Here is an 18,073-nt window from a genome sequence, read left to right as displayed (position 1 = left end):
TCAAATTGTCTCTGCACAATATGTGTTTCGATATTGGTTCAATAATGCTGAAAAAATAAAATAAAAGAAAACAAAAATTATGGTTATCCTCATAATCAGCTAATCTACACATGCGGTGTATTTCACATACTCCATATCATAGCATCAGAGATCGAAGCCTTGGGTGATTTGAAGCTGGAAACATGCTTTAACACCTTTATTAAACTCATTTTCAAAGAGTGTCAAGATGCCTTTATTATTGTGAGTTGTGTATTGTATTGTAATTCACTACTATTGTTCAATTTTTTTTCCAACGCAGATAATTAAAGTGGAAATGTAATTATGACGATTGGTAAAATCGTGGCGTACGATCGCGGAGGAGAGCGCGCTGTCGGCTTTTCCTCATGCGGAAAGCCAAAGACCTGTTCTAATCAAATCGTTCAAATTAGGCTGATTATGGTTATTTACATTTCATTACCAATAAAAGAAGAACGCCACAATATAAGGAGATGTACTTTGGCTCAACTGATAATTCGGTAGAGTCGGGTCGTACTTGAATATCCAGACATAACTATCCAAACTTTAGCGAAGATCTCACTTGTGTATAAGAATGGTTTGTATGACGTCTTTTTCACAATTATAATGTTTTTAGTCCTATTCATTTTTACGCACCTTTGAGCTGGATGCTGGCAGGAAAAATAGTCACACATTTCCACATCTAGACTAGTTCACACACATAATTATGTATCTATACAGACATATGCATGTTTCTCCTTCGTTCTTAACTATTTGAGTTACATTGTATTACACTTTTTCTTATGTTATTGTTACAATTGAGGGATTAATCATTCGACTGTGTTTCTTGCGACAACATTTTAATTATTGAGCAATATTTTTGGAAAATTTAAGCGATACTCATACATGCATTCGATTTGCTTATAGTTGTAAGGCAAATAAATACCTTTATCTCTCATTTCATCAATATTATTCATTATTATCATATCTTCACCATTTTTATAATTAATAATTGTCAATAATAATAATAAAAACATTCACAGCACATAAATTAAAAAAAAGTTGTTGTACACGATTTCTCACATTAATGTAACACGTGAACTGTACATGTGTAATATTTCACAGTTTGTTAAATTTTCGTTTCTCTTTCTTCCTCTTTAAGCATTATTTAGGGGTGACGGCCTTCTCTGTGTTCGTCATACTGAACCACGAGTTTTACGGTAAGACATAACGTTAAACCCTTTCAAACTTACTCGGGGACCATTTTATTTGTACAAATAATGTTGTTATTACTTTAAACAAATGGTAAGGAGAAAGAGGAATGATCGAAAAATACGCCGGACCTCCTTATTATTTTTTTTTTTAATGCAACTCTCTTGCGCGGCCTTAGTCCATTAATTGCACTATAAAAAGTATTTTGTAGATCATGCGTAAAATATCACCTTCATATTTTACAGCTCTTTATAGGCTGAAATCTAAAAAAAAATAAACAAGGAGAAAGCATACAGACAAAGAAGAGCAAGAAGAAGAAAAAAGAAAGAAAAGAAGTTACGCCAGTGTCAGCCAGCTTCTTATTTATCCTTCGTTTTTTCCCTCATGATTACCCTGAAGCAGGTGTATTCGGTGGCCAAACATGTGAAACAATACCAGACATCGCCTGCCCTCAAACCATTTCCGAGCACACCGGGGAATTAGTGCAGCCTCTTCCCAAGTATCTAACTCGTGATCATCCTGAATATGAAGTCAGAACACCACCGGCGATGAGAGATAAAGTCAACCTATACTGCGCACATCCAGGTAGGCCTACGATTGCTACTTTGACCGAGCACAAAACCCTTGCAACAGGTCGGCTTGTACCAAAAATAGAAGAAATGATCAACAAAAGTTCAGGAACAATTGGACAAGCAATAAAGAACGTTATGAATATCTGAATTTCTAAATTACTAATTCTGTTAAAATGGAGATCCTCCTATTAGCAATACCACTCAGATTTGTGAAGTCGCAGAACTACAAATTTCCCCTTTTGTTTATTGATAATATACCCCGAAACTTAATTGTTTTTTTAAATCCATTCTTATGATAGTACAAGCTCTTCGTCATTGGCTTTTTTACGAAGCCTCAAATAAACTTCCCCCTGGACCAATAAAAACAAGACTATGTCATCTAAAATGGATATACCTCATAAAAGAACATTTAAAAGTAATTGAGGAGTTTTTATAAGTATGATACATGTATCACAAATGTTGGTCGCAATCACATAGGAAGAATGTCCACCTCATTAGCAATCTCAACACTCACATGCTGATTATTTTATTACTTGTTATTTTTTTTTCAACTTTCATTGATTTCTTTCATCGATTGTACTGCTTTCACAAAAATTTCTTGGTCTTCGTTATTCCGACAACGAAATAGGAGTCGGTATTTCGGAGGTTTTTTAATCAAAAGATGAAATAAGGTTTATTATTTTAACGGTTCGTTGATCCGAAAAGTGACATAATATGTGACTAAAACAGGAAACCAGAGCATCAAGCGTGGGGGGACACCGTTTAAAGGAGAATGAAACTCTTGGAGCAAGTTAGCTTTTGTGAAAGCAGAAAAATCAAAGAATAAGATCAACAAAAGTTTGAGTAAAATAGGACTAGCAATAGAAGAGTTATGAGCATTTGAATGTCGAGATCACTAATGCTATGGAGATCCTCCCATTGGCAACGCAACCAAGATCTATGATTTCACAGATGAACAACTCTCCCCTTTTGGACACTGAAAATATTTTGCTCTTTCTAATCATATGACAAACGATTCATCAATGATATAATGTTGTGAAACCTCTGTACTTGTCCTCTCATAAAGAGAACACCTCACCTTGTGATAGGTTCTATAAAAGTGAGAATATAAGTGAAATAAGTACTAAAGCAATGAGGGAGTCGTACGTGTGTGACATCACATATCTTGGTCGCATTGCCAATAGGAGGATCTACATGGCATTAGTGATCTCAATATTCAAATGCTCATAACTTTCTTATTATTCATTCAATCTTCCTCAAACTTTCAACAATATGTTTCTTTGATTTTTCTCTTTGATATGGATTCAGCTGGTTTCAAGGGTTTCATTCTCCTTTAATTTTCAATTTATATGAGGATTGGAAGGCAGGGAACGTAACCTTTTTTTAGGGGCCAAAATGGGCAACTTTTATGTCTAAATGGGCATTTTTGTTATATTTTCGCCATAAGATTGTCATTTGTGTGATGTCGTTGTGTGTTTTGTAGTAATTCAGTTGAGCAAAGCTTTTTTCGAAGTGACCTCTGATATCTAGGATTTTACACGGTTAAATTTTTTATCTAAAATTCTTAAACCCGCTTTTTGGTCAATTATGAGACTAATTAGGCCATACTGTTAAAACTAAATGGAATCCTGCGCGAGATGTTGTGAGCGCTAATTGCAAGCTCAAACCTTTGGACACTTCAAAATTAATTAAAACTAAAAAATCCAAGATGTTATCATAATCATGAAAAAGAGCACGAAGCACGAACCTAGAATAAAAGATAGTCTAATCTGAAAACCGGACATTTTAAGCATTTTTATAGCCAGAATAAAAAGTGAGTACATTACTACATAAGAAATGAGGCGAGCGTGAGCAAAAAGAAAAGAGGTTTTCTAACCTGAAATATATAATAAGTCGTACCTCAAAAAGAGTATTTATTTCGAAAAAATTGCACATTTTATTTAAAAAAGGGTCATTTTCCTTATTGAAAAAGGCAATTTTTCCTACGGGGAATTTATTTATCATGACCAGCAGAATCTTTTAAAAATGACACCCAACCCCTAAATAAATCCCTTATACGGAGGTTACTCTTGTGAGACCAATACACAGCCCTCAATATTCTAAATTAAATCGCACTATCATGCAGCAATTTCTCAGAGAAAATAAGATGTTTGATCCAAGCGCCAATTTTTGATGCAATAAATGCTTTTACCACAAAATACACACGCATCAACCTCTGTTGAAACTATTGTTGAATAATGTCTTGTTGTTCTTTTATTGCTACACCGTTTTGTTACTAAAAAATGAATTAATTTAATTTTCAGAAAACCGGTCCTTATTTCATTTTCGGACTAACGAACCTTATTTCGTTTTCGGGCCAAGGAACCTTCGGATAACCGAAACTTATGTAACTTCCAAGCAATCTGCAAAAAAAAGATATAGTGTGTCAAAGGAACTCTGGTATCTGGTTTCCCTAGTCAACTATACGGCAAATTTTGACAGAATGAAGGACTCTTTCATATAACCTGACATTTTGGGTTCACTTTTTGCGATTCAGATTACTCTTTTGGCTATTTTCAATCAGCCTTAACTCAAGACTAATTGTTGGAAATGGGGTGGTTGCTGACAGATGCTGGTTGATATTACAATTAGTTGCTCTCTGATAACGAAATTATACGCTGATTGTATTCTCTGTATTACCTTAAAAAGGTTTATGTCAATACTAAAAGACTACACATAGCGTTTGTCAATAATTTCGTGCCCCTTGATGCTGGTTTACGTTCCCTTCTTCATGTTCTTTTGTAAAAGCTTGTAACTCAAACCCGTGCCTTAACAGAGGAACGTGTATGGAGGAACTATTTGGATATAGCTGCTCTTGTGTCCTCGGATACGTTGGGACACATTGCGAAGAAAATATCGGTAGGTTTGTTGCAATGGTGTATTTTGCGTCATTTCGTAGATTAGCTCTCGCCCTTCGTCAACATCTTCTTTTGCTTTTTTTTCTTCTCCTTCTTCTTTTTCTTCTTCTTCTTCTTCCTCTACTTCTTCTTCTTTTGCTTCTTCTTCCTCCTTCACTAATCCTTCTTTGTTTCCCCTTTGAGGAGCTATTACTTTTTTTCGTCGAAAGTATGCATGTATATTGTATGAATCATTATCAATTGATATCGAATCAGAATTGATACTGAATTATAATGATGAAGCTAATGATACAAAAAACTACAATACCTCAAGTGGTGATAACAATGCAAGTCACTGCCGTAGAGATGGATGGGTCTTGGAGCTATATATATACTTCTCGCCCCCCCCCCCCCTCCCAAAAAAAATGATAAAATACATAAAAAAATAATACAAAATAAAAATCATTACTAAGAAAGAAAAGGACAAAAGAAAGGAAATTGAACAAGTTAAAATGTAGTATCCTTTCCTATTAAGTCAGGCTGAAATCTCTCACAAAATGAGATGCTTTACAAAGAGTCAATATTTTTTTTTTCAAAAGTAATTTTTTGTGTTGCTCGCTTCGTTCACTCGTATTCCTAACAAAACACACTATGTCTGACCTTCGTCAGGGTCTCTTGTTCTCACTACGCCACATAGTATTGCGGTAAGGAGAATTTGAGCTTATCGAAACGCAAAGCTAATCCATATAAACCTAAATTTACCAATATTCATGATGTGAATCCTACCCTTTAAAGGTCAAGTCCACCTGAGATAAATGTTGATTTGAATCAATAGAGAAAAATCAGACAAGCACAATGCTGAAAATTTCATCAAAATCGGATGTAAAATAAGAAAGTTATGACTTTTCAAAGTTTCGATTATTTTTAATAAAATAGTTGTGAACGAGCCAGTTACATCCAAATGAGAGAGTCGATGATGTCACTCACTCACTATTTCTTTTGTTTTTTATTGTTTGAATTATACAATATTTCAATTTTTACGAATTTGATGATTAGGATCTCCTTATACCTGAAGCATAAAATGTTAAAATAATGAAATTCAACGTGTTCAGGGAGGAATGAAACTTCATTTCACATGACAATGACGAGAAAATCAAAATATTTCCTATTTCATATATTTCATATAATAAAATACAAAAAAAAATAGTGAGTGAGTGATGTCACCAGTTCTCTCATTTGCATACTGACCGAGATGTGCATAAAACTGTTTTGTGAAGTGAAGCGAAACTTTAAAATATCATAACTTTCTTATGTTACATCCGATTTTGATGAATTTTTCAGTGTTATGCTTGTTGAATTTTTCTCTTTTTATTCAAATCAAGTTTTTGTTGGGGTGGACTTGTAAGAAAAGAAATAAAGAAAAAAGGAAAAAAAACGGTCATTTTTAAAAATATTTTGGTGTGAAAATGAAGTATGTAAAAGCGGGAAAACAGACAAACGGTTAATTTCTCCGTTTTACTGTTTTTAAATATTCTAATTTTTAGTTTTTTCCTTTGAAAAATACAAAATTAAATTTGATTTTTCCTTTTATTTTTCTGCTTTGCGTTCAAGAAACAGAAAATTGAATCGATATCTCGTTTCCTTTTTCCTATCTACCTTGATTCTTAATTATGGCTCTGCAAAATGTAGCATATCCTCTCTATCTAGTTTCAATTCATTGATTTATGCCTTATAAACACAAATATTTTACCTAGACTGATGGGATGATAATACAAACAACTGTACTTTGGGTTGGGTCTAAAATATTATTTAACAAATTTGCATCTTATCGCGGTACACGTGCAAATTAAATTATTAAATTACCGGCCGGTACCGCATGTACAGAAAGTCAGTTGCAACTAAGTGTGATTTTTTTTTGCAGAGCCATAGTCTAAAACCAAGATGAATAGTATATAATGTTTGACATGGCCGGCCAGCCATAGTTCGTGTATGGGTTACACTTCGTACTTCGTTATTCCGAAGGTTCGTAATTCCGAAACACTTACATTGCCTCTACCTCGACGTTCGTTTATCCGAAAAGGGGTTCGTCAATTTAAACATTTTGGACGTTATTCCGAAGGGTTGTCAGTCCGAAAACGAAATGAGTTCGTTGTTTCGAAGGTTTGAAAGTCCGAAAACGAAATAAGGTTCGTTGTTCGGAAGGTTCGTTAATCCGAAAACAAGATAAGGTTCTTTATTCCAAAGTTTCGTAAATCCGAAAAATTAAACAATCGATGGCGAAGCCGGGAAAACCGGAAGGGTAAGCGTAGTAATAATAATAATAATATAGGGTATTTATATTGCGCACATATCCACCTTGTTAGGTGCTCAAGGCGCTCCTATATTACCCGGCTAAGCTAGGCGCTCATAGCGCACACAGCTTTTTAAGGAATTACTTCCTACCGGTAGTGGAGGGGAGGGGGGGGGGGGTGAGAAGAAACACCGTTGCTGTTCAATTGTTATGATGATGGGGAGGCAAAAAGAAGGGTGGGGAAGCAAGATATAGTAAAGTAGCGCATAGCCTTTTTGAAGGGATTTCTGATTATGGAAAGATATATATTTAGGCTATACCTTTCGTGAGAGAGTGTAATGAGCGAGCGGTTTGGGCAAATTTTAAAACCTGATGTTGTAAAACTCTTTTTTTTTTTTGGGGGGGGGTCAATTACTGTGAAAAGGGCATCCTTGTGAGGTGTCGCTAACGTGAATTGCAAGCTCAAACATTCTGAGCATTTTGTTGCAGTCGTTAAAGATAAATTCCAGTTTTGGTAACGATCTAAAAATGACTTTTTACAGAATCTAATATAATGACCACCTAAGTGTCTGTTTGTATGAATAAAAAATATGTGCCAAAGGATTCTGGAAGAAATTGTGTGATTGCTGAGAAATAAGCAAAATAAGCGCGGATTCGGTCACTTCCGTCGGGTCTTTATTTTAGCAATAATAATACACTGTCCCACGTGTGCCTATCTGTGTTGGTGATCTTCAGTGTGAACATTTTTCAGCGTAGATTTCAAGATTTCACAAAGTTCAGTTTATGTAACTGTACCAGATCTAGATCCTCGATGATATACTGACAATTAAGCCTTGTTTTACAGACTTTCTCATGAAATCAGTGTTTACTGCAAATACTGGAATTTCTCTTTAAATGATGTGCATCTAACTGAAGAATTTTACATGAGCGCGAAGTGCAAGCTGATTATACTGACAAAAAAGGAACCTGCTAAGGACCGCGTTTAGTGACTCATCAATAGGATGCATCGAAAATTGCCAGTGCAAGGCACGAGCTAAAAAAATATTCCAGCCTTAAAACGTGACATTCTAAGCCTTTTTAACAATAACTGTAACACTACCCCCCCCCCCCTGGGATATTGTAGTTCAAAATGTATACTTTAGAAAGGGGTATTTCATTTCGAAAAAAACGGCACATTTCATTTTGGAAAAAAACATACATTATATTCAGTAAATAAAATAATATATCCTACACTTTTCCTTTGTTTTTCTTTCCTCCTTTTTGGTTTATTTTTGTTTGTCGAAGTTTTTGGAGCCATGGCCCAACCCTTTCATACGCAGTGCTGTGCTGTTTGGGTCCGGGGCGGGGCCTTCCGAACTTCTTGATATCAAAGCCATTTAAACCTCGCAGATTGACTCAATTTCAATCAAACCGCGGGCATATACAGAATATAGCTTTTACACAACACATTTATTCAACCCAAATGAACCAACTATTTTGAAGGGCAAAACCTAGCAATGTGGGAAAAATTGGTAAAATTGGGCAGCGTGCAACGCAGCTGGAAATAAAATGCTTATTGAAATTGAATTTTAATTGTGAGATAGATTTTTCCATTATATTCAGCAAATAACACATTTCATTGTTTTCATTCATTTCATTATACGTTGTCCCCTATAATTTATTTTATTTCCTCTTGGGTCTGAAACGAATTAGACCCCCCCCCCCCCCGCCTGCGAAATTATTTTTTCCCACCGAGTATTGGACCAACATATGAATATTCATGACTTGCGTCTTCGGATTGAGAGTACGCATGCGCGTGGACTTAATCTCGACCACTGCCGATCGTAAGCATTCACGTTGCTCAGAATGAATTAGCATCGTCAAATTACCGGTACCCTTACATAGTTACATAGGTATTATAGGCTTAGATCTATATGTATATATATATCAAATTCTTAAACACTTAATAAACTAGCTGCCATTAATGGCAAGACATGTGCTAGGGTAGGGCTAGCTCCTAGCTTAGGCTAGCGCATTAACTTTACCTCAAATCTGGACCTGTCTAATTAAAGGAGAATGAAACTCTTGGAGCAAGTTAGCTTTTGTGAAAGCAGAAAAATCAAAGAATAAGATCAACAAAAGTTTGAGTAAAATAGGACTAGCAATAGAAGAAGCAATACTATTAAATGCTATGGAGATCCTTCCATTGGCAATGCGACCTAGATCTATGATGTCACAGATGAACAACTCTCCCCTTTTGGACACTGACAATATACCCCAAAACATCTCTTTTTGCTCATTCTAATCATATGACAAACGATTCATCAATAATATAATGTTGTGAAACCTCTGTACTTGTCCTCTCATATAAAGAGAGCACCTCACCTTGTGACTCTATACAAGTGAGAATATAAGTGAAATAAGTACTAAAATAATGAGGGAGTTGTACGTGTGTGACATCACAGATCTTGGTCGCATTGCCAATGGGAAGATCTACATGGCATTAGTGATCTCAATATTCAAATGCTCATAACTTTCTTATTATTCATTCAATCTTCCTCAAACTTACAACAATATGTTTCTTTGATTTTTCTCTTTGATATGGATTCAGCTGGTTTCAAGGGTTTCATTCTCCTTTAATGCCTAGTACTAATCAGTGTTGTAGTCCCTTGATGCTCGGCCTTGGCGCCTTAATGCCTAGCTACTTTTTCAAAGCCTTGGCCTTGAGGATTTTGAGCCTTTAAATTTTAAGGCATTTTCAAGGCATTTTCAAGGCTTTTTGTATGTTGTACTTTCATTTGTTTTAAATAAGTAATTATAAATGTTTCAATTGTTTTTTATATATATATTTAATAACACTAATGGTCAATACTACCAATCACCAGTAACAGTAGCAGCAGCAGTACTAGCAGTGTCATCAATTGTAATTGTCACCATTATCAAGAAATTCAAACAAAGAATACATCAGTTATGAAAAAGAGCATTATGTATTGGTAATGTGTTGTAATCATATGATGATAATGACAGTAAATAATAATGGTCATGATCAAGATAATAGTGCTTTGATGACAAGAATAATTTTTACATCTGACTGCAATTTTGACAACAATTTTCATACTTTAAACATAGCTAACTCTAAAGAACGATAACAAGATTGATTTCTATTCCATTAGGATTTTCCTTGTATTATTTTCTTTGGCCAACAACAATGTTTTAAGTCTTAATGATATTCTGAAAAGATTTGGTAAACTTGAACACAGTCTCCAATTTTGTCATATCCAAATGGGTTATGCCAATGGCATGATGAGCCAGAAACTTTGAGGGGCCAAGCATGGCATATATAGAGCAAAATTTCTGTCAAAAAAAAGAAGAAAGCGATTGAAGCGAGCGAGTGAACAAAATTTGTCCCCCTCTTTCTATAAGAAAAGCTAATTTTGCAATAGATTTTTGTTTAAAAAATAACATCACATTTACTCCATCTTTTCCTTTCCCTTCCCCCCCCCCCCCCTTGTCTAAGTTTATTCTTGGTGGTGGGACTTCTTCTTCTCTCTATCTCTCTTCTAAATTTTATATTTGTTTTGGGTCAGATTAACAAAACAAAGGGGAAAAAATGTTTACTTCTTTTAAATCATATATCGTTCAACATTGAATCTCATTTCTCTACAGTTTCAAGGAAATAAGCAACGTATTTGTTTTTGTGTCAATATGGTTTCAAGAAATAATAATTAACAAAAAATAATTTAATAATTAATAATTATCAATATTATCAATAAGTATTAATAATTAATGATTAATTAACTGTTTGATAAAAATGGTTGTAAGCAGAAAAAAATATGAAAACTTACAAGAGTCCTAAAAATGACTCATTTTCAGTTTAAGCATTTAAAAATTTTAGCTTGCGCTTTGTGCTCTCTTGCCCCCCCCCCAAAAAAAAATCCCTGTATGATTTTTTTTTCCAAATGAAATATGCCCTTTTTAAAAAAGAAATACCTTCTTTAATAATAAAACATAATACATTTTAGGTTCGAAAATCACAGATTTTGAATCGTGCTTGCATCAATTATTGTTTAGTACAGTACTGCTAATGGTTACAAAAATGTATAGAATGTTGCTTTATGGTTGAAATATCACAAATATTTGGCTCGCTTCCTGCACTCGCATCAATTATTGTACTCGTTCTCTTCTCGTTCACAAAAAAATGCTTAGAATGTTCAGTTTTCAGGTTGGAATATCACAAATTTTTGAGCTCGCGCTTTGCGCTCGCATTATTTTTTATTGGTGAGTTATGTATCTTATTTAAAATGCAGTAATTAATTGCTTCCTTTACTGGTCAGTATATAAAAAGAATTAGCGAGCGCAAAGTTATTTTTTAGTTAGATACACATCTTTTTCATGATTACAAAACCAGCTCAGAATAAAATAATTTCCATGTCTTATTACACGACATGTCAAGAAGTTTGAGCTGGTGATTTGCGCTGGCAACATCGCGCAAGGAAATTTCAACAATGATTAGCCCCATAATTGACCATAAATCAAGTTTTACAACATCAGAATTGATTTTTTTTTTCAAAACCGCTTGTTCGCTATGCTTTCTCGCTGAGAAGTAAAACCTAAAGCAAAATATCTATCTTATAATTAAAAATCACTTTAGAAAGCCTTTGCTCAACTTAATTTCTATAAAACACACAATTACTTCACGCAGTTCATAATCTTATTTTGAAAATACATGTATCTGTTTGCACAAAAAATAACTCATTTTGATAAATGGGTGCCTTTTTGGCGTTGACCCCCCCCCCATAATAATTTTCTGTTGCCCCTGTCCCATGGAGTGGAGAAAAACATACGTTGAGAATGCCAGGATCAGATGACCGTGGTAATAATAATTATTGCAATGTAAATCGCCTATAGAAAAATTATGGATTATGTGTACACAGGTAACTATATCATTATTTTAATATGTCTCTATCATGAAATTATTTTTGTTTTAAATGTACAAAGGTTAATTTTTTTTCTCGCTCAGTCCCCTCGCTCACATACATTTTACCATGTGTGGTGTCTGCCGCCTAAGTATTGTTAGTTCATTGTTCTGTATATCGTTAGTTTGAAATGCCTTGGCCTTGAGGTTTTCAGGCCTTGGCCTTGGGTTTCCATGCCTCCATGGCCTTGGCCTTTGGTATTGAAGCCTTGGACTTGGGTATTAAAGCCTTGGCCTTGGAGGTTTGAGCCTTGACTACAACACTGAATAGCCGACTATAATGCCATGGTTAACTTCGAACTGGTTAATTCCGAACTTCACGTTTAATTAGGTTTAGACAAATATTAGCTTATTTGCCATGGTTTAATATGTCTAGTCCGTATACAAAGCCAGTCCTAGATCTAAAAAAAAAAATTATCTTAGTTCTAGTCTAGTCTCTATATCTAGACTCTGATCTACGCTGTATCAGCATGGAACCACTAGTGTACCAAGGGGGGGGGGGGGAAGACTGTCCCTCTGACGAGTCACAACTGATTCGGGGGACGTGCCCCCTTTGAGAAGCCAAATTAATAATTTGTAATGTAAAAATGCAATGAAAAAGACGTATGTCCCCTTTTTTGAACGTGAATATCTTTTTTTTTTTTTGCTTGTCAATTTTTTCAGCTAAGAAATCCATAATTTGGGGTGAAGACCCTTTTTTTTTTTTGGGGGGGGGGCTTGTCACATTTTTTCGCGGACGAAATATCCTCTAAGAAATTTGCCCCCCTTTTGGAAAATCCTAGATACACCAGTGCGTGCATGGAACGTATTCTAACGTCAGGCACAAATTAACGTCAGGGATCTTGATCCTCGTCTTCACCCAAAATTAAGGATTTCGTAGCTGAAAAAATTTGACAAGAAAAAAAAAAGATCTTCACGTTCAAAAGAGGGGACAAACGTCTTTTTTCGTTGCATTTTGACATTACAAATTATTAATTTGGCTTCTCAAGGGGGGTGGGGCACGTCCCCTGGATCAGTTGTGACTCGTCAGGGGGGCAGTGTGCCCCCCCCCCTTGGTACACTAGTGGTTCCATGCTGATAGCGCGTAGATCAGAGTCTAGATCTAGAGACTAGACTAAAACTAAGATATTTTTTTTTAGATCTAGGACTGGTTCTGTATACGGACTAGACATATTAAACCATGGTAAATAAGCTAATATTGGTCCAAACCTAATCAAACGTAAAGTTCGGAATTAACAAGTTCGAAGTTAACCATGGCATTAGTCGGCTATTCCTATTAGTATTAGGCATTAGACAGGTCCAGATTTGAGGTAAAAGTTAATGCGCTAGCCTAAGCTAGCCCTACCCAAGCACATGTCTTGCCATTAATGGCAGCTAGTTTGATAAGTGTTTAAGAATTGGATGTATATATAGATCTAAGCCTATAAGGCCTATGTAACTATGTAAGGGTACCGGTAATTTGACGATGCTAATTCATTCTGAGGAACGTGAATGCTTACGATCGGCACTGGTCGAGACCACGCGCATGCGTACTCTCAATCCGAAGACGCAAGTCATGAATATTCATATGTCGGTCCAGAACTCGGTGGGAAAAATAATTTCGCCCCCGCCTATATTGAACGATTGAACGGGGGTTATAGAGCTATTTGAAGGTTATAAATGAAGAGTGGGGTATGGGGCAAAGCCCCGGTAGCTTATTTGCATAAAATTTAGCAAGCTTATAGCACGATGTTGTATGCAGTCCATCTTTATTCCCGCTCTTTAATTTTAATCATCGGCAACCCGGTCATGTTATTATTTTTCTTGTTCCTTTTCTTTGTTTCCGATTTAGCTTTTAATTACATTCTACCTTCGTTTCCCGCTATTGTTTTCCATCTTGTCATCTTTTAATGTATTTCCCAACGTGCTATTGCATTACATGGGCCTATTTCGAAATGATTTTTTCTTTCTCAACTGTTCTTCTTTCGAACATTTTCCGCTTTCATTCCTTTTTCAATTAAAAAAAGAAGTTTTTTTTTGTTTTCTTTTCATTTCCTTTTCCCTTTTCCTTTCTTTCTCCCTCTTTTTTTTTCTTTTTCCTGTTTTTCTTTTATTTTCCCGGTGAAATCCGCCAGAGGGGGGGGGGGGGCTTGCCCCCACCCCCCCCCCCGCCTGTTACGTCACTGATGCCAGCAAGGAGCGCCAGCTGATAATTTTTTACGATCAGACCTGAACAGGAATATTTTTGAGAAATTCTCAGAATACTTGAATATAAAAAGCTTCATTTTTGGATTAACGTACTTTATTTCGTTTTCGGAAGAACCGTCGCACAGTGGGCCGAGGCGAAACAAAAGTGCGCCAAAAGTCATTTTGGACATTTTCAGATTTTTAATTTTTGTCATGCCCAGCTGAAAGACAACACTTTGAATAATACTTCAGCAAAATATTTCATTCCGGAATTTGCATAAAGGTTGTTAATTTCCTACCTCAAATCGTAAAATGTGACATTTTGCGAAGTGTCGCGTATATGACAACCTAGTTGAAAACAGGCCATATCACAGGAGGTTTTTCATGTAGGAATCTGAAATGGCTCTAACATAATCCTGATGTATTTTTTTTGTGTGTGAAAGGGTTCAAAGTAGATAAAAGACACCTTTCAGGAGGTATATAGGATGATTATACCTCGAAATAGGCTGAAAATCCATGTTTTTTGCATTTACATTAGAAACGTTTAGATTTCCGTGGATTTCTGTCTAAATTCTATAAGCATCATTTTTTCCGATGTCTAAGCTTTAAGTCGATATCTAATTTAGCTGCCCGTTTTTGCCCGTTGTCATGTTAGAGCCGATTTTACTTGACACAACACCCCAAAAACCTGTTAAAAAACGGTCATTTTTATACCGCAAAGTCATCGTAGCGCACCGTATGGGTGTACATTGCCGTTCGCTTTAGCACGGCGAGGACGATTTCCCTTCCATTCCATGAAAATGACATGAATTCCGGGCATAATAAACAAAATAAAGGTTGCTAACGCAAATAAGGGCTATACCCAAAACTCTTCTTGAGTTAAACTTACTTGTAGAATAATTTCAGCCAATAACCCTCCTCATAGTGATACATTCGTGGTGTTATATACTCTGCGTTTTACACAAGTCAACACAGCTTGATACAGCGCGTTTAATATTTTTCAGATTTTAAAGTTTTTTTTTATAAATCTAATTAATGATCATTTTGATGCCATAAAATTATTTTCGGCATATCATACACACCTTTTAGGCATGTGAGAAGCATAAACCAACATTCACTCTGGTCAATCTTAAAGTAGCACATAACACAAAATGTATATACCACACATTGTTTAGCGTAATTTTTCTTTTCACAAATAGGTTTTAAGCAGCCAATCAAAATTTGGTATCAAGGTGACGTCATATCGGCTTTAGATTATGTTCAGTCGATTTTACGCCCAAAATTACCCAAAAGCAACATGTTAAAGTAAAAATCTAACTCGGAATATAATTTTGGCGCACTTTCAACTCATTCTGGCCCACTGTGCGTCGGATTAACAAACCTCATTTCGTTTTCGGACTACGGAACCTTCGAAATTATGAACCTTATTTCGTTTTCAGAATAACGAATCTTCGAAATTACGAACCTTCGGAATTACGAACATTTGGAATAACAAACCTTCGGAATAACGAAGCATCTGAATTACGAATGTATGCGAGTTCTGGCTCTCCCTCTTTCGCAAAAGGTTCGGTCTTCAATATTCCGCGGTACGATCAGAAAAATCGTGTCTGATTTCGAATCGGAAAAGGGAAACGAGAAGGCGCGCTCAATTTTCTGTTTCATGCAGGCGAAACAGAAAAAGAAATTTTCAATTCAATGTTGTTCAAAGAAAAATTAAAATATGTGAAAACAGTCAAACGGAAAAATGAACGTGTATTTATGTTTTCCCGTTTTTACATATTTCATTCTTGAATACAATTATTAAAAGATTGCCGTTTTTTCTGTTTTAAATCCCGAAAATAGAGTCAATTTTTACTCAATATTATTTTCGTGCTTTTTTTTTCTTTTGGAAATCAGAAAAACGAATTATCTAAAAGTACATTGATTGAATTATTATTGAGTACCATCTTAACATTCCAGTGTCACAAAAATTATAGTTGCCATTGAATGTGTTTCTCTGCCTTTGGCATTTGAAACCAATATAAGCGCCCCAAATTATATTTTTTTAGATTTGCTTCGAGTTTGAAAAGGCACATTCTAAGCGCTTAAATATATAACCTTTCAAAATAGATCAGTAATATTGTCAAGATAGCTCAAGAATAACTTAAACAGGAAAGCTAATCTACTGTAGAGCTTAAAGTCGAAAACTAGGTTTGAAGTTCGGGGCTAACTGGGGCATAAGATTTGCACAATGTTCACATCTAAATGGAACTATCAAGCAGTCTGTAAAAAAAAATGATTGTGTCAAAAACTGTCCAATCTTGTTTTCTTGTCAACTTCTTGATGTCAAATTTTGACAAAATGAAGGACAATATCACTCTTTTTGCATAACCTGCATGATTTTTGGCAATCTTAATTACTATATTGGCTATTAAAAAAACGTACCACATGACCTTTTGATGGTTTGGGGGTGGCTGGTTCACATTTCTATATTCAAGTTCTTTTTTGATTGATTTTGAAGAAAAAGCCGTAATATATGTATATATATATATATATATATATATATAATATGTCAAAATAGATCAGCGAAACTTAATGGATAGACCTAGAATAACATATAAACAAGTTCCTGATTAAATGCCAAAGAAGCCAAGCCAGAGCTTAAAGGAGAAAACTAAGCTTTAAAGGCAGAAGGTTTACACATTGTGCACATCTTATGAAACTTCCAAGCAATCTGCAAAAAAAGATATATTGTGTCAAAGAAACTCTGGTATCTTGTGTTCTAGTCAAATCAACGATAAATTTTGACAGAATGAAGGAACTCTTTCAACTAACCTGACATTTTGCGTTCGCTTTTTGCGATTCAAATTACTCTTGTGGCTATTTTCAAACAGCCTTAACTCAAGACTAATTGTTGGAAATGTAGGCCCAACAAATTAGAAACAGTTGAGCATTTTTTAATCGAGTGTCCCAAATATATAATAGAGAGAGCCATGCTACTTACAGAAACAAATCTATCAACCCCCCAAAAAATAATGGATCTCTTAAAGAGTACTAAGGTAGAAACCCAATCTGCATTGGTCCGTTTCGTTCTCAGAACGAAACGATTATAAAGTCTGAATTTTCTCCGCCCCCTAATTTTGTATTTTTTATTTATTTATTTATTCATTATTATTATTTTTTTTTCTACAAGCGTTAAATCTATGAAAGGGAGACACAAAGCAGAAGAAGATGCAGATACATGGTCGATTTTTACTCACTTTCCTATGGTCCTATACATTTTGATTATATGTCATTTTACTACATCGACAACAGATAGCCCGTAACGCGGAGCTCAGCGATCGTCGTGGATCCTGTTTTTCTCTCTTTTTTTTCTCCCATATTCTTTTTCCCTTCCTTACCCGTTGCTAATTATCCGAGTTCTTTAATTTGGTGATTTGTCAGGGGGGGACAGAAAGGAGTTAAGAATGACGAGAGAAGTTTTGTTGTTTATTTGTTGGTTTGTTTGGTTTTGTTTTCAAGTTTGTTTGCTTGTTTTATTTTTTTGGGGGGGGCACTTTCATCCCATACTTTAGTTTTCGGTGTCCCGAAACCTGAAGTTTTATCAGGCCACAAATCCAGTTTACTTTTGTTTTCTCTATTGCAGCTTAATGTAGCAGAAGAAAATACAACGTGCTGCAAGAAACAGAACGCATAAAAAAGAAAAAAAAAGAAAAAAAAGGAAAATTCTTATTTTAAAAGGACAAAAAATACAATATGTCTATATAAGAAGAAAAGAAAAGAAAAGAGAAAAAATGAAACAAGAGAAGAAAAAAGAGAACAATAGAAAAGAAAAGAAAAAAAAGAAATGAAAAGAAAAAAGAGAGAAAAAAAGAAAAAGAATAGGGAAAAAAAGAGAAGAGAGAAAAAAAAAAAAAAAAGAGGAAAAAAGAAAAAAAAAAGATAAATAACAATAAAAGAAAAGAAAACAGAAGAAAAAAAAGAAAAATAACAAGAATAACAAGCTGTTAAAAATGAACAAAAGCTGTGG

The 18,073-nt window shown here is 35.0% G+C and overlaps 1 protein-coding gene across 1 annotated transcript; it reads left to right on the top strand.

Moving 5' to 3' along the window:
• The first annotated feature begins 474 nt into the window (after nt 1-474).
• LOC129263565 (fibropellin-1-like) lies at nt 475-6,279 on the top strand. The gene is made up of 5 exons (XM_064100625.1): nt 475-592; nt 1,157-1,214; nt 1,609-1,791; nt 4,566-4,676; nt 6,266-6,279. The coding sequence occupies exons 1-5, from the start codon at nt 590-592 to the stop codon at nt 6,277-6,279; spliced, it is 369 nt and encodes a 122-aa protein (XP_063956695.1). The 5' UTR covers nt 475-589.
• Nucleotides 6,280-18,073: the final 11,794 nt, after the last annotated feature.

Source organism: Lytechinus pictus, chromosome 6 (genome assembly GCF_037042905.1).
Source record: "Lytechinus pictus isolate F3 Inbred chromosome 6, Lp3.0, whole genome shotgun sequence".
Taxonomy (NCBI): domain Eukaryota; kingdom Metazoa; phylum Echinodermata; class Echinoidea; order Temnopleuroida; family Toxopneustidae; genus Lytechinus; species Lytechinus pictus.
This window is presented reverse-complemented; position numbering and strand designations above follow the sequence as displayed.